Source organism: Nycticebus coucang, chromosome 4, assembly GCF_027406575.1.
Source record: "Nycticebus coucang isolate mNycCou1 chromosome 4, mNycCou1.pri, whole genome shotgun sequence".
Taxonomy (NCBI): domain Eukaryota; kingdom Metazoa; phylum Chordata; class Mammalia; order Primates; family Lorisidae; genus Nycticebus; species Nycticebus coucang.
Genome location: NC_069783.1, coordinates 103,440,417 through 103,465,001, shown reverse-complemented (window position 1 = coordinate 103,465,001; position 24,585 = coordinate 103,440,417). Strand labels below are relative to the sequence as shown.

General features: G+C 38.7%; 1 protein-coding gene across 4 annotated transcripts in view; it reads right to left on the bottom strand.

Moving 5' to 3' along the window:
- The window catches only part of CCDC138 (coiled-coil domain containing 138), a 171,823-nt gene that overhangs the window by 114,139 nt on the left and 33,099 nt on the right, over positions 1–24,585 (bottom strand). For all 4 annotated transcript variants that reach the window (XM_053589055.1, XM_053589056.1, XM_053589057.1 and 1 more), the window contains 2 exons: positions 11,023–11,181; positions 6,353–6,472 (listed from right to left, as the gene is read on the bottom strand). In XM_053589055.1, coding sequence (XP_053445030.1) covers positions 6,353–6,472; positions 11,023–11,181 — 279 coding nt within the window. The remainder of the gene's footprint in view (positions 1–6,352; positions 6,473–11,022; positions 11,182–24,585) is intronic.

The window sequence follows — 24,585 nt, the reverse complement described above, 5'->3', positions numbered from 1 at the left end:
GTGCATAGTGGCAGGCACCTGTAGTCCCACTCCTCACTCAGGAGGCTGAGGCAAGAGGATTGCTTGAGACCAAGAGTTTGAGGTTGCTATGAGCTGTGATGCCACCGCACTCTACCCAGGGTAAAAAAGTGAAACTCTGTCTCAAAAAAAAAAAAAAGGAAAAGAAAAGAAACTCAAAAAGCCAAAGGCAAAATTACTTAATGGAAGGAAAGATCAAAGTAGAAACAAACTAGGAATTAAAAAATATAAAAGATCAACAAAAGAATAAGTTGGTATTTTCAAAAGACACATAAACTCACCCAAACCATTAACTAGACTAAATAAGAAAAAAAGAGGAAAGACCCAAATAAAATAAAACAAAAAGGAGACATGACAACTGATACCACAGAAATAATAAGAATCGTTAGAGGCCACTATGACACCTATATGCCAATAAACTGGGAAACACAGAGGAGGCAGAAAAATTTCTGAAAATATATGATCTATCCTAACTGAACCAAGAAGAAATGAAATACCCGGACAGACCAATAACGAGTAATAATATTGAATCAATACTAAAAAGTCTCCCAGCGAAGAAAACCCCAGCTGAATGGCTTCACTGCTGAATTCTACCAAACTTTTAAAGAACAAGTATCAATTTTTCTCAAACTATTCCAAAACACTGACGGGGAGGGAATTCTTCATTCTACAAGACCACCATGACCCTGAAACCAATACCAGGCAAGGACACAATATCCCTGATAAATATAGATGCAAAAAATCCTCAATGAAATATTAGCAAAGTGAATACAACAGCACATGAAAAAGAACACACCACCATAATCAGTGATATTTATCCCAGAGATACAAGGATCATTCAACATATACAAATCAATAAATATAATACTTAGCATCAACAGAATGAAGGACAAAAATCAGAAGATCTCAATAGATGCAGAAGCATTTGATGAAATTCAACACTCCTTCATGATAAAAGCTCTCAACAAAATAGCTATAGAAGGAAATACCTCAACACCATAAAAGGCACATATGACAAAACCTTCAATAATATCATAATGAACAGGGAAAAGCTAACAGCTTTTCCTCTAAAAACCATAACAAGATAAGGATGCTCACTCTCACACCTATTCAACATAGTACTGGAAGTAGTAGTCAGAGCAATTAAGTAACAGAAAGAAATAATAGGGCATCTAAATTAAAGACAAGAACGTTAAAGGACCCTTGCTTGCAGATAACATGCTCTCACAGATTAATAAAAAGCCTAGACTTTGTACCAAAAAACTCTTAGAACTGGTAAAGTCAATAAAGTTGCAGGATACAAAATTAACATACAAAAATCAATAGTGTCTCCATATACCAACAACTGGAGCTGAAAAAGAAATAAAGCAGTCTCAATTACAATAGCCACAAAAAAACCCAAAATACCTAGGAATAAATTTAACCATGAAGGCGAAGGATTTCTACAAGGAAAATTATAAAACAATGAAGAATGAAATTAAGGAGGACACACAAAAAATAGATACCTCATGTTCATGAAATAGAATACTGTTAAAAAGACCACATTACCTTGAGTGATCTACATCAAAATACCAATAACATTAAAAAAAAAAAAGCTGGGCGGCGCCTGTGGCTCAGTTGGTGGGACACCGGCCCCATGTACTGAGGGTGGCGGGTTCAAACCCGGCCCCGACCAAACTGCAACCAAAAAATAGCCGGGTGTTGTGGTGGGCGCCTGTAGTCCCAGCTACTCGGGAGGCTGAGGCAAGAGAATCGCTTGAGCCCAGGAGTTGGAGGTTGCTGTGAGCTGTGTGGGGCCACGGCACTCTACCGAGGGCCATAAAGTGAGACTCTGTCTCTACAAACAAAAAAAAAAAGCCACTAACATTCACAAAAAGAAAAACCGATCGTATAGGGCACCTGCTACTGTGTCTTCATTATAATTAGTAAAAAAAAAAAGAAAAACCGATCGTAAAATTCATGTGTGAACATGAAAGATCCCAAATAGCCAACACAATCCTAAGCAAAAATAACAAAGCTGGAGGCATAACAATACCTTCAAATACAGTACAAAGCTATAATGACCACAGCAACATGGTGCCAGCATAAAAATAGATACATAGACTGATGGAACATAAGATAGAATCCAGAAATAAATCCACACATTATAGCCAATTTATTTTTGACAAAGGTGCCAAGAACACTCACTGGGGAAAGGAAAGTCTCTTCAATAAACACGGTGCTGGGAAAACTGGACATCCGTATGTAGAAGAATGAAGCTTTATATAACCCATTTTAAAAATTTGACTCAGAATGGATTAACAACTTAATGTAAAATTATAAAACTACTTAAAAAATAAAACATTGTGGAAATGTTTCAGGACACTGACCTAGACAAAAAAATTATGGATAAGAACCCAAAAGCACAGGCAACAAAAGCAAACATAGATGAATAAAATTTTATGAAACTAAAAAACTTCTCCCCAGCAAAGGAAGTAATCAACAGAATAAAGTGACAAACTGCAGAATGAGAGAAAATATTTGTGAATAGTTCCACAAGCAATTATCCCAAATATATGAGAAACTCAATTCAACCGCAAAAAGTCAATCCAATTAAAAATGGGTAAATGGATAGACATTTCTCAAATGAAGGCATACAGATGGCCCACGTAATATATGAAAACATGCTCAATATCACTAATCACCAGGGAAATGCAAACTTCAACCATGATGAAATGTCATCTCATCCCAGTTAGAATAGCTATTATCAAAATGACAAAAAATAATAAATGCTGCTAGGGCAGCGCCTGTGGCTCAGTCAGTAAGGCGCCGGCCCCATATACTGAGGGTGGCAGGTTCAAACCCGGCCCTGGCTGAACTGCAACCAAAAAATAGCTGGGCGTTGTGGCGGGCGCCTGTAGTCCCAGCTACTCGGGAGGCTGAGGCAAGAGAATCCCTTAAGCCCCGGAGTTGGAGGTTGCTGTGAGCTGTGTGATGCCATGGCACTCTACCGAGGGCCATAAAGTGAGACTCTGTCTCTACTAAAAAAAAAAAAATAAATAATAATAATAATAATAAATGCTGGTGAGCATATAAAGAAAAGAGAACTCTTTCACTGTTGGTGGAAATATAAATTAACATAGAAAGAACAGTTATGGCAGTACCCCCCAAAACTAAAAATATAACTACCATATGATTCAGCAATCCCATTACTGGGTGTATGTGTATCTATATCTATATCTACAATCTCTATACATCTCCAAAAGAAAAAGAAATCAGTATGTTGAAGACTCCCATGTTTACTGCATCATTATTCACAATGGCCAAGACGGTGAATTAATTTACGTGCCCATCAATAGGTGAATGGATCCAGAAAGTGGGGTATGCATCCATACTGGAAAACTACTCAGCCAGGAAAAAGAAAAAATTCCGTCATTAACAGCAACGGTGATGAGCCCAGAGGGCATATTATATGAACTAAGCCAGGCACAGAAAGATGAATACCACCCTTTTACTCATATGTGGAAGCTAAAAAACAAAAGTTGATTTAATAGAAGTAGAGAGTAGAATATTGGTTACTACAGGCTGAGAGGAGTAGCAGGGAAGAGGGGATAGGATGAGGTTGGCTAGCAAAGACAAAATTATAGCCAGACAAGAAAAGTATTTTATAACACTGTAGAGTAACTAACTATAATTGACAATAACTTATGGTACTTATGGTATATTTTTAAATAGTTAGAAGAGAAAATTTTGAATGTTCCCAACAAAAAGAAATGATAAACGTTTAATGTCATGGATTTACTAATTATTCTGATTTCAATCATGACAACATTGTATACATGTATCAAAATATCACATTGTATCCCATAATTATGTACAATTATTATGTTAATTAAAAATAAGTTAAAAATCTACTCATTAAAGTTCTGAAGTTCAATTAAGATTTTTTTCAGTTTAGAATTTCTATATAGTTCCTTTTTATAGATTCCAATTCTCTAGTGAAGTTATCAATCTTTGTTTCTACTTTCTTGAATATATTTACCATTATTTTAAAGTCACTGCCTGTTAACTTCAATATAGGGATCATTTGCAGGTCTGTTTATACTCTCTATGGTTTATTTCCTCATGTTTAGTCACGTGATTCTGTTTTTTGATGCGCTTATTAATTCTGGATGGAATAGAAGACACTGTATATAAAATTTTGTCAAGGCTACCTATCACCCCTTCCAGAGTGGAAGGGGTCATCTTCTTCTCTGCTAAGTATGTTAGAGGAGTAAACCCCCTCATCTGCTTAGGAGCTGGGGAGAATCAAGCTTTCCATTTGAGGAAGGTCAATTACACTTCCAGTTCGCTTGCTTCCCAAGGGCAGGTCTGCTTCTCTGGACTCTCTCTCCAGTGATCCTAACCATTAATTCTTATCTCCTTAGCTTAGCAAGACTTAATGAGAAATGCTTTTATATTGCTTTTATTACATGAAACTTACATCTAGTGTCACCATAAATTACTATGTAAGTCAGTCATAGAAATAATGTACCTCTCTATTAGGAAATTTCTAAGTATATGTCTTTTGTCATGCAAAAAGTTGGCAAACTATGGCCTGCAAGCCAAATGTGCCCCTTGCTTATTTTTATTAATGAAGCACAATCATTTTGGAGCACAGCCAATCATTGCCTACGGTTGTGTTTGCAGTATGATGTCAACAGTTGAGTCACTGTGACAGAGATCATGTGGCCGTCAAAATATTTACTACCTGATCCTAAACAGAAAATGTTTGCCCATCTCCCTCCTATTCTAAATGAAGTAATAAAGAAGCATTTTGCTATTTGGTATCAAAGAGTTTCTTGCAAGCTCCTTCAATTTGGACATACTAGCTCATAAAGCCCATTAGCAATAGGTCCAAACATTTAAAAATCCACATATCTACTCCAATCACTACACATTCAAACAAACATGCAAAATTATTATTATTTTTTTTTTTTTTTTTGTAGAGACAGAGTCTCACTGTACCATCCTCGGGTAGAGTGCCATGACTTCACACGGCTCACAGCAACCTCTAACTCTTGGTTGGGCTTACGTGATTCTCTTGCCTCAGCCTCCCGAGCAGCTGGGACTACAGGCGCCCGCCACAACACCCGGCTATTTTTTTGTTGCAGTTTGGCCGGGCCTGGGTTTGAACCCGCCACCCTCGGCATATGGGGCCCGTGCCCTACTCACTGAGCCACAGGCACCGCCCCAAACATGCAAAATTATTAGACTGTATTATAGAAACCCAAGAGATAGATATATGCCTGTGCTAGCAATTAAAAGCCCTTCTCACAAAAGGGTGCTAAATTGAGACTGTAGAGGAAAAGAGTTCTCTCTCTCCAGGCTTCCCAACAGACAACAGTTGGTTGAGTTCATAGTCTAACGGTGGGAAGCCATACATGAATTCAGGGAAGCCAAAGACTTAGATCAAGTGAAAAATACGGTACCTACCTCACTATCACTGCTAAGAAGAAGGGTTCTAACAAGTAGAGACTACAGAGAATCAAATACAGAAGGAGAACAGATGGACAGGACGGCCAGCTGACTAAGGAATCCCAAGAGGCAAATTAATTCTGAGAGTCTGAGCTTAGCTACATTTTAGAATCTATACAGCTTCCCAGCCCAGTGCTTTAATTTTCAAAGTGACTGGGTTTATCTAATTTCTGTGCATCTATTTCTCCTCCCCTCACAATCTAATTCACAATAATTATTTTTCTTTCTCTTATTAACACACATACTCCTTTACTTTCAGATCTTTCAGGCAAAACTGGCAGAGGAAAGTAAATTTTTTAAAAAATAGACACAACTCACAAAAATATTTCTGTTATGCAACTTTAATATTACGTATTGACCTAAATTACACCACTTGTATAAATGATAGTGAAATATGATACCATTCTATAACCATGAGACCATGAACAATGTGGAAGCTTTCATCTACTACAGCGCCCAACATATAAGCAGAAACTCAGAAAATTGCTATATAAATAGTGATATGTAACAGCAGTTAAAATAATAATAAAGTCAGAAATCAGTACCTGAAATATCAGTAGTTCACAGGTTATCAGGTTTTTCCTTTTGCTTATTTTTAATGTAGTAATGCTCTTATATATTAAAAAAATAAAATTCAAACTGCCAAATATCTCAGTTGGTTGCCAGAACAGATGAAGAGAAAAAAAATGAACTTAAAGATACTTTACAAGTAGAAATATTTTATAAGGAAAAAAAAATTTTCTCCAGCTGAGGGTTCTAAGACTGACATAATCTGTTAAATATACAATATAGTTCTTAGACTGTCTTACAATCTAATATATAGTAAAACAAGTCTTACTTGCTTTTTTAATGTATCATTCAATTCTTTCAATGCATCAAAAGAGGATCTCAGTCTTTTGCTTTCTTTATTCTTTTCCTTAAGAACTTCAGTTAAGTGTTCAACTTCGGCATTATGTTGCTAGAAGAGAAAAAAAAACTCATTTAAGCTTAGGTAAAAATCACATATCACTCATATCACTAACACTACTGAAAACAAGTTAATTAAAAATACAAACTCTTTCAATTACAAAAACCTTAACAAATATATCTAAGCATTGGTACAATAATTTATAAATCTTGTACAATCTATCAAAGTATCAAAACATCATAAGTACCTGTGAAACAGCATTAAAACATAATATCATACAAATTAAATAGCAATAAGTCTATTTTCTGCTTCTGCTCTGAAAAATCCACTCAGAAAAATTCATTAAAATATTTTGTTTGACATCACAAAATAGTAAACAAAGAAGGATTTCTGATCTTTTTTAAGAGACTAACAAGCTACTCATAGTGCTAATGTAAAATTTACATCACCTCCGAGAAGTTCAAGAACTAGTCCATCAACTAAATAATTCCTAGTTATCACCCAGTAGCTAAAACTTTTGATATCAACTTTACATCTCAAAAAATGTTAAATACATAATAAAATTCCTCTGAGCCTCAAACTGTTTGACTCTTCATAGTCAGATTTATAAATAATTCAAATCAACTTCCGCTCTAATTACATTTTATTGAGACTGATGTATTTTAGATATAAAATTTGAATTGTTGTCTGGGCACAGTGGCTCATACTTGTAATCTTAGCACTCAAGGAGGCCAAGGCAGGTGGACTACTTGAGCTGAGGAATTCAAGAACAGCCTGAACAAGAACAAGATCCCGTCTCTATTAAAAATAGAGAAAGAACTAGCTCTGTGTGGTGGCACATGCCTGTAGTCCCCATTCCAGAGGCTGAGGCAAAAGGATTACTCAAGCCCCAGAGTTTGAGGTTGCTGTGAGCTATGATGCCACAACACTCTATACAGGATGGGTATTTTATTTTTATAAAAATAAAAGGCTCAGTGCCTATGGCTCAAGCAGCTAAGGCGCCAGCCACATATACCTGAGCTGGCAGGTTCGAATCCAGCCCAGGCCTGCCTAACAACAATGATGGCCGCAACCAAAAATTAGCCGGGCGTTGTGGCAGGGGCCTGTAGTCCTAGCTACTTGGGAGGCAGAGGCAGGGGAATCGCTTGAGCCCAGGAGTTGGAGGTCTCTGTGAGCTGTGATGCCATGGCACTCTACCCAGGGCAACAGCTTGAAGCTCTGTCTCAAAAAAAATGAATAAATAAAATAAAATAAAATAAAAATAATAATGAATAATGGCTGACCACTGTGGTTCAATGGTTAGAGCACTGGCCTTGCAAACCAGGGGCTGTGAGTTCAAGCTTAGCCTGGATCTGATTTAAAAAAGAAAAATAATAAATAAATAAATAAAATTAATTGTTAAAGCTTCTTTCACCTTCTACTGTCCATAAAGTAATAAAACAAGTTTCTATTGGAAATCAAGAAACTGGATTAATTTGCTTCTTCTAAGTACTAAAGCAATTGTACTTGGTAAGACTAGTAGCCAAGCTTAAAAGAGAAGGAATCAAGACAAGGATGAGAGATCAGAGAATCTAAGCATACTTTCTTTAAGCCCTGTGAAAATATCCAATAATATGAAAAATTCAGTTTTATGTAATTTTATTATATTAAATAATTTCTTAAGTAGCTTAGGATATAGTCACAAGTATACTTATTTTAAAAACAGGCTTAATTTTTTTGTTTGTTTGTTTGAAATGGAGTCTCACTATGTGGCTCTGGGTAGAGTGCTATGGTGTCACAGCTCACAGCAACCTCAAACTCTTGGGCTTAAGCAATTCTCTTGTCTCAGCCTCCCAAGTAGCTGGGACTATAGGCACCTGCCACAACACCCGGCTATTTTTTGGTTGTAGTTGTCATTGTTGTTTGGCAGGCCCAGGCTGGGTTCGAACCCACTAGCTCCAGTGTATGTGGCTGGTGCCCTAGCTACTGAGATACAGGCACTGAGCCAAAAAACTAGCTTTAATATTTTTATTGTCCACATTTTTCCATATCTAAAAGACATTAAAAATATATAAAAAGAGTTCCATTTCCAGCACATCAGGTTTAAGCCTGTACACTCTACTTCTCCAACTGATTACAACTAAAAATCCTACACAAAACACAAAAAACTACCCCAGGACTGAAAAGTAAAAGAACAAAAAATTATAGAAGGGAGTAAAAATTTGAAGAAGCAACTCCCAAGGGGTAAAGTTTCCCGTATTTTGATTTTTCCTTTTCTCTGAATATTTTCCCCAATCACAGATTCCACTAAAGCTCTGAGAGAAAGCCAGGCTTTGTGGCAGGGAATCAGTAACAGGGGCCCCTGCAAGTTGGGGTGTGGGAGAATCTACAGAAGAGAGACTCAGAGAAAGGATCCTCTTGCCCTGGTGTGCATGAACCTGTACAAACCCGGCTCACCCGGCACCACCCGGGCACAGGACAGACCCAAAGAAGCACAGCAAAGGCTTGGAGAATGGTGCTCAGTTTAAAAATACCACCTAAGGGCTCAGCATAACCTGCCTGCCTCCCATGAGTCTCTGTACTTAAGGAAAAGACCAGAAGACCAGAGCAGAAGAGCAAAAGCTTCCAGAACTGAACTGGATTTTAGTTAAACTGTTGCAAGTCTCAGACTAACTTTTAAGTGGCACAGGCAGAACATCTCTCCACAGCAACACTGCAAAGGCCTTGAGAGCTAAACTGAGATCAGATCCCTGTCCACATAAGATGAGAAAAACTTGTGGGTCTAAACCTAACTGAGATGACTTTTTTTGGGGGGGTGGGGAGTCTCACTCTGTTGCCCTGGGTAGAGTGCTGTGGTGTCACTACTCACAGCAACCTCAAACTCTTGGGCTTAAGCGATTCTCTTGCCTCAGCCTCCCAAGTAGCTGGACTACAGGTGCCACCAAAATGCTCGGCTATGTTTTAGAGACGGGGTCTTGCTCTTGAGCTGAATGCTTTAAAAATAACATTCTCCAGAGAATTATAACAGCACCCAGAATCTATATAACATAATATCCAAAAGGTCTTAAATAAAATCTAAAACTTGGTGCACAGAAATTATGAAACCATAACTTTTAAAAGAGAATATAACTGGAATTTTAGAATTTTAAAATATCAGAAATGAAAAATTCACTAATGAGCTCACAGATAAAAAAAGAAACAGTGAACTTTAAAAACAGATCAATAGAAATTATTCAATCTGAAAAGCATTGAAGAAAAATATGAGAAAAAAGAAACAGAGGTTCAGAAATCTGTGGAATAATAGCAAAGAACTAGTATATGAGTCAGTATAGATCCAGAGGAAAGGAAAAAGAAATTGGAACAGACAAAATATTTGAAGAAATATTGGTTGAAAATGCCCTGAATTTAGCAAAAGATGTAAATTTAAGAAGTTCAGAAAGCCATAAACAGGAAAAACTCAAAGAAAATCACACCGGGATACATCATAACTTGGAGCTAAAAATCAAAAATAAAGAAAAATCATAAAAGAATGCTATTTACATGACATTCTGGAAAAGGCAGAACTATAGGGACAGAAAACAGATCAGTGGCTGCTAAGGGCAAAGGATAGGATAAAGATATTAACTGTAAGAGCATAAGAAAACTTTTGGTATGCTGGAATTATTCTTTATCTTGACTAAGGCGGTGATTCCAAGACTATGCATTTTTCAAAACCCATGGAAACATACAACAAACACAATGAATTTTACTCTAGATAAATTATACACAAAGTAATCACTCTATTGACAGCAAGCATCTAGGGCTGGGCACAGTAGCTCATGCCTGTAATACCAGCACCCTGGGAGGTCAAGGTAGGTGGATCTCCTGAGCTCTCAAGTTTAAGACCAGCCTGAGCCAGAGTTGAGACCCCCGCCTCTTAAAAAAAAAAAAAGCCAGCAGTTGTGGCGGACACCTGTAGACCCAGTTACTGGGGAGGCTGAGGCAAGAGAATCGCTTGAGCCCAAGAGTCTAAGGTTGCTGTAAGCTATGACACCACCGTACTCTACTGAGGGTGACCAATTGAGACTCTGTCTCAGAAAAAAAAAAAATTAAATAAATGTTATATCTAAATGTAATCACAGGTCATCTAAACATGAAACAGGCCAATATTCAGAATGTGACATACAAGACTGCTGGCTTACACTCTTCAAAGAAAAGTCTCACAAAAAATAGTGAGGCTGAATGCATCAAAGAAACCAAAAAAACACCAAATACAATGCATGAATTTTTGTCTAATTTCTTGAGCAGAAAATATAAGAAAAAAGCAATAAGACATTTTGGGGACCTACTGGGATAGGAAACACGGAATGCATATTAAGTTATATTATTTAATTAGCATTAATTTCTAGAAATGACAATGGCATGAAGAAAGTCCTTATTCTTAGGAGATACACACTGAAGTATTCAGGGATGCAGAGTCATGACTTTTCCAAGTTTCTTTCATATGGTTTAGGGAAAAATGTGTGTAGAGGCAGAAGGAAGGGAAGAAGAACTAAGGAAATGTGGCAAAAATTTTAATAACTAGTGCATCTAAGAGAAAAAGGAGAAATAATATGACTCTAAAACAAAGGATACACAGTTACCTCCTTTATAATCTGAAATCTTGTGAGAACCTCCTCTTCAACACCTTTAATTTTGCTCAAGGCATTTTCATGTCTGAAAAGCAGTTGTTCTCTTTCAAGTAAAAACTGTTCTCGCTTTTGAAGTTCTTCAGCAAATTCCTGTTGTGCTGCAGTTTCACACTACATGAGAATATCAGATTAAATTTTTTACAAAGTACATTTATAAATTTTGAAAATTATTGCCTTGTTATAAAATGATATAACACTATAGCAAGATCCCATATTGATGACTCAAGACAATATGTGGTACAAAATGGATCAGTAGTGTACAAAATTCATCACCTATAACTTCAATTCCATGTTTCATTTCCTTCCACTATTTTACCTATACCCTCTACTCCCTCATCTTGTTGTCTTTCTATCACCTTGGGCTAAAAGATCCCAGGCCTGGATTAATGATGACCTTCCCTACCCCAGTGCTAAACAGTTAAACACCTGCAGAGAAAAATCATACACTAAGAAAAGTGGCACCATGGGGCAGCGCCTGTGGCTCTGTGAGTAGGGCACCAGCCCATATACCTAAGGTGGCAGGTTGGAACCCGGGCCCGACCAAACCACAACAAAAAAATAGCTGGGCATTATGGCAGGCGCCTGTAGTCCCAGCTACTCAGGAAGCTGAGGCAAGAGAATCACCTAAGCCCAGGAAATTGCTGTGAGCTGCGTGACAGCACTCTACCAAGAGTGATAAAATGAGACTGTCTCTAAAAGAAATTTGGCATCATGATGAATTCATGGTCTCACTTCTCCACTGGGTTCTGCAGTCCAGAAACCTTTTTGTATTTTTATGGTCAACTCTCTCTTCTGCGTTTTCCACAGAGTGCCATTCTACTAGTTTGGAACACACCACACACACCACTCTCTGTATATACCCTGGTCCTAACTTCACAGGGAAAACTAGACAGCAGAAAGAAACATCAATCTCTTGCTTCCTTCAATATTTCAATTCTCCCATCTCACCTGAAATTAATCTGTCTTGGCCACATCCACTTGTCTCCTTCCCTTTACAGCCAAATTTCCTTAAAATGTGCTTGTTTGCTGAGCCCTCCTGTAATCTCCCAATCACACCTCAATTTAGCCCACACCCCCAAAATGACTTGTCTATTACTCAATCTAGAAGTCATTCTTCAGTCCTTACTTTATTGAATCTCTTACCAGCTCAGCAGCACTTTATACAGGTGTCCCTTTCCTCCAACTTAAAATACTCACATTCACTGGCTTCCAAGCTACCTCTTTCCACTAACCTCATCAATCTCCCAGGCAGGCTTTGTTCCTCTTCTGTCATCACTAACTTTCTGCAGGACATACGCTCTTCAGCCAGTTTTCTTCTCATTCTTTACACTATACTCTCTCTGTTAGCTTACATTAACTCAATGGCTAAAATACGAAGTATATGCTAATTGTTCCCAACCTTCAACTGCTCAGATCTTTCCCCAAGCCTGCAGGGGTCCTCAAACTTTTTAAACAGGGGGCCAATTCACTGTCCCTCAGACCACTGGAGGGCCGGACTACAGTTTAAGAAGAAAACTATGAACAAATTCCTATGCACGCTGCACATATCTTATTTTGAAGTAAAAAGACAAAAACGGGAACAAATACAATCAGACCACCTCATGTGGCCCGTGGGCCGTAGTTTGAGGATCCCTGCATCAAGTGTAATGTGTTCACCACACATGCCCACTATCCAACACACACATGCAACAAGCCAGCTATGCACTGAATGCTGTAACGACTGAAGAGGAACATGAAGATGCAGGAGAGCAGCAGAACATCTGCCCCTCTTCTGCCTGGTCCATCTGTCAGTCATCATTTAAGTCATAGGACTCAAATGAGTCATTAAGGGACATCTCCCTCTCTTTCTCTCTTGAGAAAAAGAGTTCTCAGCAGAGAAGAACTGGCATACTTCAAAATCTATCTAGCTTAAGCTCAGAGAATAGGGTTCAGATTGAGAGGGAACCAGAATAAGAACTCCAGCAACATAAAATAAAATAAGTTGTTCTGACACCCCCAAAGGATCACTACAATTTTCCAGCAATGGACTCTACAACCAAAAGGAAACTGATGAAATGTCATATATCAAATTTAAAATACAATAGCAAGTAAGGTCAATGGAACTGATGAGGAAGTTGAAAACCAACACAAAGAAACAAAAAAATTCAGACATGAATAAAAAATTTGATGAAGGGCGGCGCCTGTGGCTCAGTCGGTAAGGTGCCGGCCCCATATACCGAGGGTGGCGGGTTCAAACCCAGCCCCGGCCAAACTGCAACCAAAAAATATCTGGGTGTTGTGGCGGGCGCCTGTAGTCCCAGCTGCTTGGGAGGCTGAGGCAAGAGAATTGCTTAAGCCCAGGAGTTGGAGGTTGCTGTGAGCTGGGTGAGTCCACGGCACTCTACCGAGGGCCATAAAGTGAAACTCTGTCTCTACAAAAAAAAAAAAAAAAAAAAAATTTGATGAAGAGGTAATATAAGAAAAAAATAAGAGGGATGGGGGGGTGGGGCCTTGGTGTGTGTCACACTTTATGGGGGCAAGACATGATTGCAAGAGGGACTTTACCTAACAATTGCAATCAGTGTAACCTGGCTTATTGTACCCTCAATGAATCCCCAACAATAAAAAAAAAAAAAGAAAGAAATAGAACTTCTAGAAATGAATCATTTAGGAAATTTAAAAATATAGAAGAAAGTTCAACAGACCATACAGAAGAAATAATTTGAGAGCTTGAAGACAGCTCTCAAATCACCCACTAAGTAAAAAATGTACAACAAAGAATAAAGAAGAATGGAATGATCTCTCCAAGAACTGTGGAACTATGAAAAGCGACCAAAGCTTAGAATAATAGTATCGCTGAAAAGAAAAAGCAAAAAGCATGGGAAACCTATTTGAGGGAATAATTGAGGAAAACTTCTCTGATATCATTAGAGAAGATATAAGGTCACTGAACACCTAGAAGACTCATGGCAAACAGGACATTCCCAAGATACATCGTCATCAGTCTGGCCAAAGTCAAAGTGAAGGAGAAAATCAGACAGCTACAAGTAACTTACAAGCAACAAGTAACCTACAAAAGAAAACTCATCAGATAATGGAAAACTTCTCAGCAGAAACCTTACAAGCCAGAGGAGAGGTGGGGGTCCATTTTTAGTTTCCTGAACAGAGTAACCACGAAGTAAGATTTCTGTATCCTACAAAACTAAGTTGCATAAATTAAGGAGAAATAAGGTCTTTCCCAGACAAGCAAATGCTAAGGGAAATTTGTCAGGACTAGTCCTGCCCATTGGGCGGTGCCTGTGGCTCAGTGAGCAGGGCGCTGGTCCCATATACCGATGGTGGTGGGTTTAAACCCAGCCCCAGCCAAACTGCAACAACAACAAAAAAATAGCCGGGCGTTGTGGCAGGCGCCTGTAGTCCCAGCTACTGGGGAGGCTGAAGCAAGAGAATCGTCTAAACCCAGGAGTTGGAGGTTGCTGTGAGCTGTGATGTCATAGCACTCTCTACCACGGGTGATAAAGTGAGACTCTGTCTCTAATAAAAAAAAAAAAAAAAAAAAAAAAAAAGAAAGCAATGCTTACAAGTGCTCTATACGCTAAAAAGAACAATCCATACCTATCAATGTAAAAACTCTTACACGTTAAAACTCACAACTCTTATGAAATAGTAGCACAAGGGAGAAACCAAGTAACAATCAACATAAAGAACAGAACAAGACCTTTTTTTTTTTTTTTTTTTGGTAGAGACAGAGTCTCACTCTATAGCCCTTGGCAACTCCTGGGCTTCAGCGATTCTCTTGCCTCAGCCTCCCGAGCAGCTGGGACCACAGGCGCCCGCCACAACGCCCGGCCATTTTTTGGTTGCAGTTTGGCCGGGGCCGGGCTTGAACCCACCACCCTCGGTACATGGGGCCGGCGCCCTACCAACTGAGCCACAGGCGCCGCCCTTAATGCCTGACTTGCTGAATGGATTTAAGAAACACAACCCAAATACATGCTGAATTCAAGAAATCCAATTTAAAAAATCCACATCAATGCAAGGTAAAGGTGTGAAAAAATACACAAGTAGAAAACAAAAGTGAGCAAGATTTGCTATTCTTATATCAAAAAAACATACTTTAAATCAACAATGGTAAAAAAAAGATGAAAACTGTTATTATACAATGATAAAGAGAGCAATTCAATAAGATATAACAATTGTAAATATACATACATCTAATACAGCAGCTCTCAGACATAAACAAATTTTAGGGTGGCGCCTGTGGCTCAAAGGAGTAGGGCACCGGCCCCAAATACTGGAGGTGGCGGGTTCAAACCCAGATCTAGCCAAAAACGGCAAAAAATAAAATAAAATAAAAAATTAATAGACAAATTTTACTAGATCCAAAATAAATAAATAGCAATATCATAATAGCTGGAAATTTTATCATTCTACTGACAAAACTATAGAACAAATGGACCTAAGACAGTCACAGAACATTCAATCCCAAAATTGCAAAATGTACATTCTTCTCATCAGCACATAAGATATTCTCCAAAACAGATTAGATGTTAGGCCACAAAACAAGTCTCGGTAAATTCAGAAAAATCAAAACCATACCATGTATTTTCTCACATCACACTAGAATAAAACTAGAAATCAATTCCAAGAGGAACTCTCACAACTACAAAAAATACACAGAATACAACTTGCTGCTAAAACAAAATGAAAATCAAAAAAAATTTTTGAATGAAATGACAAAGATGACACAATTTACTAAAATCTCTGAGATACAACAAAAACACTGTTAAGAGGAAAGTTTATAACCTAAAACCAAAAAGACAGAAAAATCGTGTATTAACAACCTAATGTCAAACCTCAAGAAACTAGAAAAAGAATAAACCAAACCCAAACCTAAGCAGAAGAAATAACAAACATCATCAGACACAAATGAAATGGAACCCTCCCCTCCAAAATATACAAATCATCAATGAAAAAAAACCTTGGTTCTCTGAAAAGATAAACAAATTGATAGACTACTACCTAGAAATAATCAGAAAGAGAAGACAAAGGACTCAAATAAGCTCAATTACAAATAAAAAAGGAGACAACGGATAGCACAGAAATATAAAATATCATCCATCACTACTATAAAAACCTAGAAGCACACAAACTAGAAAATCTAGAGGAAATGGATAAATTTTTGGAAACACACAACCTCCCAAGCTTGAATCAGTAAGACAAAGAAATCCTGAACAGACCAGTAATGACCATCAAGATTGAAACAATAATAAAAAGTCTCCCAACAAATAGATTCACAGCCAAATTATACTAGAATTACCAAGAACTGTGAGGTGTCTTACTGAAACTGTTCCATAACATCAAGGTGGGCATCCTCGCTAATTCATCTACAAAGCTAGTCGCACTCTTATACAGAAGCCAGGAAATGACATAACAACAATAACAAAAACTCTATGGAACAGTGTCTCTATACCAACATAAATACAAACATCCTGAACAAAATAGTAGCAAACCCAAACCAACAACCCAAGAAAAAGATAACTCACCATGATCAAGTGGGGTTCATCCCAGGAACACATACATGATTTGACATACATCAATCAATAAATGTGATTTACCACATAAACAAAACAAAAACCACAGTACCTCAATAGATATAGAAAAAGCATTCGATAAAATCCAGCACCCCTTTATGATAAAAGTTCTCAACAAAGTAGGCATAAAAGGAAGATGCCTCCAAATAATAAAAGCCGTATATGACAAACCCATAGCCAACATCATAATGAATGGGGAAGAATTGAGAGCATTCTGCCTAAGAACTGGAATAAGACATGGACGGCCACCATCACCAATTGTATTCAGTACATTACTAGAAGTCTTAGAGCAATCAGGCACGAGAAAGAAAAAGCATTAAAATTGGGGAAAAGGAGGTCAAACTAGTGCTGTTCGCTGATGATAGGATCTTGCATATAGAAAACCCTAAAGACTCCATCAAAAGACTCTTAGAATTGATAAATTCAGTAAAGTCTCAGGGGTGGCGCCCATAGCTCAAAGGGTAGGGCGCTGGCCACATACACCAAGGTTCGAACCCAGGCCAGGCCAGCTAAAACAACAATGACAACTGCAACAAAAAAATAGCCAAGCATTGTAGCTGGCACCTGTAGTCCCAGCTACTTGGGAGGCTAAGGCAAGAGAATCTCTTAAGCCCAAGAGTTTGAGGTTGCTGTGAGCTGTGATGCCACAGCACTCTACCCAGGGCGACAGCTTGAGACTGTCTCAAAAAAAAAAAAAAATCTGTAAAATCTCAGGTTATAAAATTAACATACACAAATAAATAGTATTTCTATATACTAACAGTCAAGCTGAGAATCCAATCAAGAACTCAATCCCATTTAAAATAGCTGCAAAGAAAAGAAATACCTAGGAATATAATTACTAAGAAGATGAGCGATCTCTATAAGGAGATCTACACAACACCAATGAAAAGAATCATAGATGATATAAACTAATGAAAAAACATTCCATACTCATGACATGGAAAAATGAACACTGTTAAAATGTCCATACTACCAAAGTGATTTACAGACTCAATGCAATTCCCTCCAAAATTCCAACATTATTTCTTCTGGCTCTAGAAAAAATAATATTAAATTTCACATAGAACCAAAAAAGACCCCGAATAGACAAGAAATCCTAAACAAAAAGAACAAATCTGAAGACACATTACCTGACTTCAAATTATTTTACAGGCTATAGTAACTAAAAACAGCAAGGTACTGATACAAAGACAGACACATAGAACAATAGAAAAGAACAGAGAACCCAGACCTAAAGCCATATAGCTACAACCAACTGACTTTCAACAGAGCAGATAAAAATATACACTAGGAAAAGATGTGCTATTCAATAAATGGTACTAGGAACACTGGATAGCCACATGCAGAAGAATGAAACTGGATCCCTGTCTCTCACCATATACAAAAATTAAATCAAAATGGATTAAAGACTTTTATGTAACACCTGCAAAACTCTTCTGGACACTGGCTTAGGCAAAGAATTTATGAGCAAGACTCCAAAAGCAAAAACACCAACAAAAAAAAAATAAGCAGAACTTAGACAAAAAAGTTTCCACGCAGTAAAGGAAATAGTCAATAGAGTAAATAGATAACCCACAGAATGGGAGAAAATATTCACAAACTATACATCAACAAAGGGCTAATATCCAGAATCCACAAAGAAGAACTCAAACAAATCAATGAGAAAAAAAGTAATCCCATCTAAAAGTAGGCAAAAGATATGAACAGATTTTTCTCAAAAGAAGATAGACAAATTTTTCTCAAAAGAAGATAGAAAAATGCTCAAGTTCATTAATTATCAGGGAAATGCAAATTAAAACTACAAGAAGATACCAACTTACCCCTGCCAGAATCACCATTATTAAAAAGCCAAAAATTAATAGATATTGATGTGGTTTAGTAAAGGAAACGTTTATACACTGTTGGGGGGAATGTAGACTTGTACAACCTCTATGAAAAGCAGTATAGATTCCTCAAAGAACTAAAAGGAGACTTATCATTCAATAGAGCAATCCCACTACTGGGAATCTACCCAAAGGAAAAGAAGTCATTGTATACAAAAGATAACTGTGCTCAAATGTTCACTTGCAACACAATTCACAATACCAAAGATAAGGAATCGGTCTAAGTGCCCATCAATTGATGAGTGGATAACGTGATTTCTCTCTTTCTCTCTCTCTGTCTCTGTCTCTCTCTCTCTCTCTCTCTCTCTCTCTCACACACACACACACACACACACACTACTCACCCATGAAAAGGAATAAAATAAAGTCCTTTGTAGTAACTTGGAAAGATCTGGAGACTATTATCCTGAGAGAGATATCTCAGGGATGGAAATACAAATACCACATGGCCTTACTTATACTATGTAAGTAGGAGCTAAACAAAAGATATGTTTGGTCATAAAGAGCAGTAACAGGCATTGGAAACTAAAAAGGGAGCAGGGTAAGAGGGCATGAAGGCTAAAAATTCACCTATCATATACAATGCTAGGGATGTCCAACCTGCGGGCTCTGGGCTGCACACAGATTATTTGAGGACTGTTTTACTCATCTGTGGTTCTAATACTGCAAAAAGTATGCAAAGACTTTTTCTTTTGCTTATCAGCCTTCATCAGTGTTCGTGTATTTAATGTGTGGCCCAAGACTACTCTTCTTTTTTTTTTTTGAGACAAAGTCTCACTCTATTACTCTGGGTAGAGTGCCATGGCATCACAGCTCACAGCAACCTCAAACTCCTGGGCTCAAGCAATCCTCTTGCCTCAGGCTCCCAAGTAGTTGAACTATAGGCATGTACTACCACGCCCAGCTAATTTTTCTATTTTTAGTAGAGGCAGAGTATCACTTTTGCTCAGGCTTGTTTCAAACTTCTGAGCTCAAGCAATGCACCCACCTTGGCCTCCCAAAGTGCTAGGATCACAGGCGTGAGCCACAGTGCCTGGGCAACTCTTATTTGTCTAATGTGCAGCATAAAAAAGAAAAAGATGGAGATGGAAAGCCCTGATTTCTACATGATATAATTTATCCACGTGACAAAAAAACACTTGCAACCCTGAAAGTTTTTGAAATAAAAATAGTGCATGTACAGAAAAAAATTGAATGAAACATAAGTTCCCTCCCAATTGATACTGCCATCCATTTGAGAGAAAAACTGTAAGGTAAGAAGTAGAAAGGATAAATGTGCTGTTTTATGGAAAAGACATCACATCTAATTTAAATGATTCTGAATTTATGGAATTTCAGGCTGTTTTTGTAACAGTTAAGAAAAAAAATGCCTTCTTAAACTATTAATTGTACAAACAAGATTTCAGAAGGTATCTTTAAGCCAGTTACAGTTTAGGAAATTAAACTATATTGACATATTGCTGTATGTTCATTATTGCTACACCAATCAACATCTTGACATGTTTAAACATAATTTGTGATGTACACACAATGCCCTGCTACTAATTGTTGAGAACATTTAGCCTCTATTGTCAAATAGGTTAAGATCTCTTTTTTGAAATATTAATGAGCACTTATCCTAACTCACTGGGTATAATGTAATGTAATACATCATCATTGCTTTAACACATTAACTGCTATGTGAGTTGTATTAAACTTATGCTAGTTTTGAGCCTGGGGCCTCATTAAGCATATATACCTCACAAGTCTCTTCACCTATCTTGACTTAATAAAACATGGAAAAAAAACAAACAAAAAACTTCTGGCCTCATGGAAAAAAAAAAAAAAAGCTTTTTTCCTAGTGTGACAGTCAATGTGTTAAAATACTAATAATTCTGTAATTACCTTGTAACTTGCCATCTCCACCCTCTTCCACCTGCTCAAATTTGTGAAATTTTTCTATAGTTATTCCCAATTATCAGGTCTTCTGAAAAAAACCTCAGTAACTGCCTTAGGAAATACGTTGCTAGCTAGTAATACTCCATGACAAATCACAGTTGGTAATGGAATTTAAAACATTTTCCATTAAGCAAACCCCAGATGTCAGTGCAATGTCTGTCCATTCACAAAATTCAGGAAGGTGAATCACAGTTGATTCTAGGGACACTCAGAAATTCTTCCCATGGCCTATGGAGAAACTGGTCCCTTCTACATTTAATAGAAAAGGTGATGAAATAGAAACCAGGAGGTTCTCTTTCCAAAAGCTATCATGAGCTGCTATGAAGGAGCCGTCAAAGTATTAGCAAAAGATGGGGTGGGAAGAGGAACCCTAAGATCTTCTTCTGCCTGGGAAGAGCCTAGTGACCTGACAGCATAGACGCTGTCAGGCGTCATCATGCACCCTATAATAGACATTGCCATTAGGAGCCCTAAGAACCACATCGCTGTTCACAGACATGAAAATAAACTGCAATGTCAGCAGTAACCAGACAGGTGAAGTCTTGGTCTTAGTAAGACTACTCATTAGAGGGGCCTTGAGCAGGCTGGAGATGGCAAGGGGGAGCTTAGGGGATTTTGCCTGGGGCCTTCCCAAACAAACGGAATCTCACTTGATGAGGCAAGGAAGCCCTCCAAATGGCCTGTCCTCCATGTAGTTTGTCAATTATGTCCCAAAGCAAATCTCTGTGACTATACAGGACACTTCTAGGATATAAAGGTCCCGGATATGTCTTCCTATGTCTACAGGTCAGGAGGCTCCCACACTTATCTGGCATAATCTTTTTAACATGCACTAGCACCAGCCAGCTCGGAGCTTCCCCTCCACACTGATGGTCTGCCATATCTGTGTTTCACTGCTCTTCTGGGCAACTTATCCAATTTGTCCTTGACTTTCTTTGCTCCAAGGGCCTTCGTTTATACTCTGTCTCACTAGCCCTACTCCCTAAGTCACATCTTGGATTCTGTCATCATCTAAACCTGCTGTGACTCAGATATTTAAATATCAGTAATGTGGACCTCCTTCCTCCCAGATCTCCCATCATCCTACTTTTCTTTTTTTTCTTTTTTGAGACAGTCTCATTATGTCACTCTCAGTAGAGTGCTATGACATCACAGCTCACAGCAACCTCCAACTCCTGGGCTTCAGTGATTCTCTTGCCTCAGCCTTCCAAGTAGCTGGGACTAATTGTTGAGAACATTTAGCCTCTATTGGCACACACCACAACACCTGGCTATTTTTTGGCTGCAGTTGTTGTTGGTTAGCAGGCCCAGGCCAGGCTCGACCCTGCCAGCCTCGGTGTATGTGGCCAGCGCCCTACTCACTGAGCTACAGCGCTGAACCCATTATCCTGCTTTTTAACTGAGTCCCCTGCAAACATGATTCAGCCAGGCCTGAATCAAGCCTGCCCCTCCCCCCCAAAAAATGGTGAAACAGTGCTAGTGAAATCTCTGGTGTCCAACCTCAACCAGAAACCATTATGGCCTCCCACTTCCTCTGTCTTAGCACATCAAAGTCCTCCACTAGTGCCTCTCTGTGCCTTCACTCTTGTCTCTGGGGCAGCTAAGCCCCTCTTAGCACCAAATCTGGCCACCCCAGCTGTGCTTCCGCTCCTATCTCCTGTCCCTATACCACTTCTTGGGTATCTTCACCTCTCAATTATCCCTTTTCTCAGATGGCTTGGGAAGGAGAGAGGTCTCTTCACAAAGACAAGGGTACTTAATTAATTATGGAAATAATTTTTCATTCTTTCATTCCCTGGTTAGGATGTAAGTGTCCTCAAGGCAGGAACAGTATCATATGCCCCATTGCCATACAGGTGCTAAATAAATATGTGATGAATAAATTAATATAGGAACCTAAGGGCAGGAGAACAAAAAAGAGAGGAAGTGGTCAACAGTGACCAGGTGTGCAGAGAGGACAAGAAGGAAAGAAGGAATAGGGGTCCTTTGGCTCTGGCAGGGAGACAGTTGTCACTCATTCTAGAGGTCCCCCAAAATTCAGAACGAGTAGGCACTAGGAGTCTACTTCACATTGATTGTTTAGTTCTTGAAGTACCTCAGACTGGGGGATGGGAAGGGTGGGAGAGAAGAGACAACAGAGTCACCTGGCCTACAGAACAGCTGGAACTGAAGCAGGACAGTGTGGATGAGCTGCCTGCTGGGGAAGGGGATCTGTAGCTTCAGACCACAGGCCAACTGTCAGAACTCACTCAAGTTTCTTAAATTTTTGTAATTTTTACATTTCAGGAATCTACCATCAATACTTAGAAGGCTGAGGTGGGTGGATCACGTGAGCTCCAGGGAGACCAGCCTGAGCAAGACTAAGACCTCCTCTCTAAAAAACAGCCAGGTGTTGTGGCGGGCACCTGTAGTCCCACCTACCTGGGAGGCTGAGCCAAGAGAATCTCTTGAGCCCAAGAGTTTGAGGTTGCTGTGAGCTATAACGCCACAGCACTCTACTGAAGACGACAAAGTGAGACTGTCTCAAAAAAAAAAAAAATACTTTCAAGCATCTCTGAGTAGAGAGAGTGAGCGAACCCTTTAGGGTCCTTTGAAATCTTAGCGAGTCTACTCTGCAGTTAGAGGGAAGTAGACAAGAACCACCCAGCTCTGAAACCTACTTCATCAAACACCCCCCCAACCACATCCTTTGAAACCTCAGCCACAGCCTAGGGAGCCTTCACCTGTCAGCTTTTACACACATCAGCCCACTCCAGGCCTTCTTCCTTTCTTTCACTGCTGGGTCCCTTGTATGACTGTGTGAAAGGATTGTACAAGCACCAAATTCTCCTCTACCACTTCTGCAAGAACTGAAAGAGGTGAGGCAGCACACTTCCTCTCTCACTGCATGCATTTTAGCAAGCAGACTTTTTTTTTTTTTTTTTTATTGTTGGGGATTCATTGAGGGTACAATAAGCCAGGTTACACTGATTGCAATTGTTAGGTAAAGTCCCTCTTGCAATCATGTCTTGCCCCCATAAACTGTGACACACACTGAGGCCCCACCCCCTCCCTCCATCCCTCTTTCTGTTTCCCCCCATAACCATAATTGTCATTAATTGTCCTCATATCAAAATTGAGTACATAAGATTCATGCTTCTCCATTCTTGTGATGCTTTACTAAGAATAATGTCTTCCACGTCCATCCAGGTTAATACGAAGGATATAAAGTCTCCATTTTTTTTAATGGCTGAATAGTATTCCATGGTATACATATACCACAGCTCGTTAATCCATTCCTGGGTTGGTGGGCATTTAGGCTGTTTCCACATTTTGGCGATTGTAAATTGAGCTGCAATAAACAGTCTAGTACAAGTGTCCTTATGATAAAAGGATTTCTTTCCTTCTGGGTAGATGCCCAGTAATGGGATTGCAGGATCAAATGGGAGGTCTAGCTTGAGTGCTTTGAGGTTTCTCCATACTTCCTTCCAGAAAGGTTGTACTAGTTTGCAGTCCCACCAGCAGTGTAAAAATGTTCCCTTCTTTCCACATCCACGCCAGCATCTGCAGTTTTGAGATTTTGTGATGTGGGCCATTCTCACTGGGGTTAGATGATATCTCAGGGTTGTTTTCATTTGCATTTCTCTAATATATAGAGATGATGAACATTTTTTCATGTGTTTGTTAGCCATTCGTCTGTCGTCTTTAGAGAAGGTTCTATTCATGTCTCTTGCCCATTGATATAAGGGATTGTTGGCTTTTTTCATGTGGATTAATTTGAGTTCTCTATAGATCCTAGTTATCAAGCTTTTGTCTGATTGAAAATATGCAAATATCCTTTCCCATTGTGTAGGTTGTCTCTTTGCTTTGGTTATTGTCTCCTTAGCTGTACAGAAGCTTTTCAGTTTAATGAAGTCCCATTTGTTTATTTTTGTTGTTGTTGCAATTGCCATGGCAGTCTTCTTCATGAAGTCTTTCCCCAGGCCAATATCTTCCAGTGTTTTCCTTATGCTTTCTTGGAGGATTTTTATTGTTTCATGCCTTAAGTTTAAGTCCTTTATCCATCTTGAATCAATTTTTGTGAGTGGGGAAAGGTGTGGGTCCAGTTTCAATCTTTTACATGTAGACATCCAGTTCTC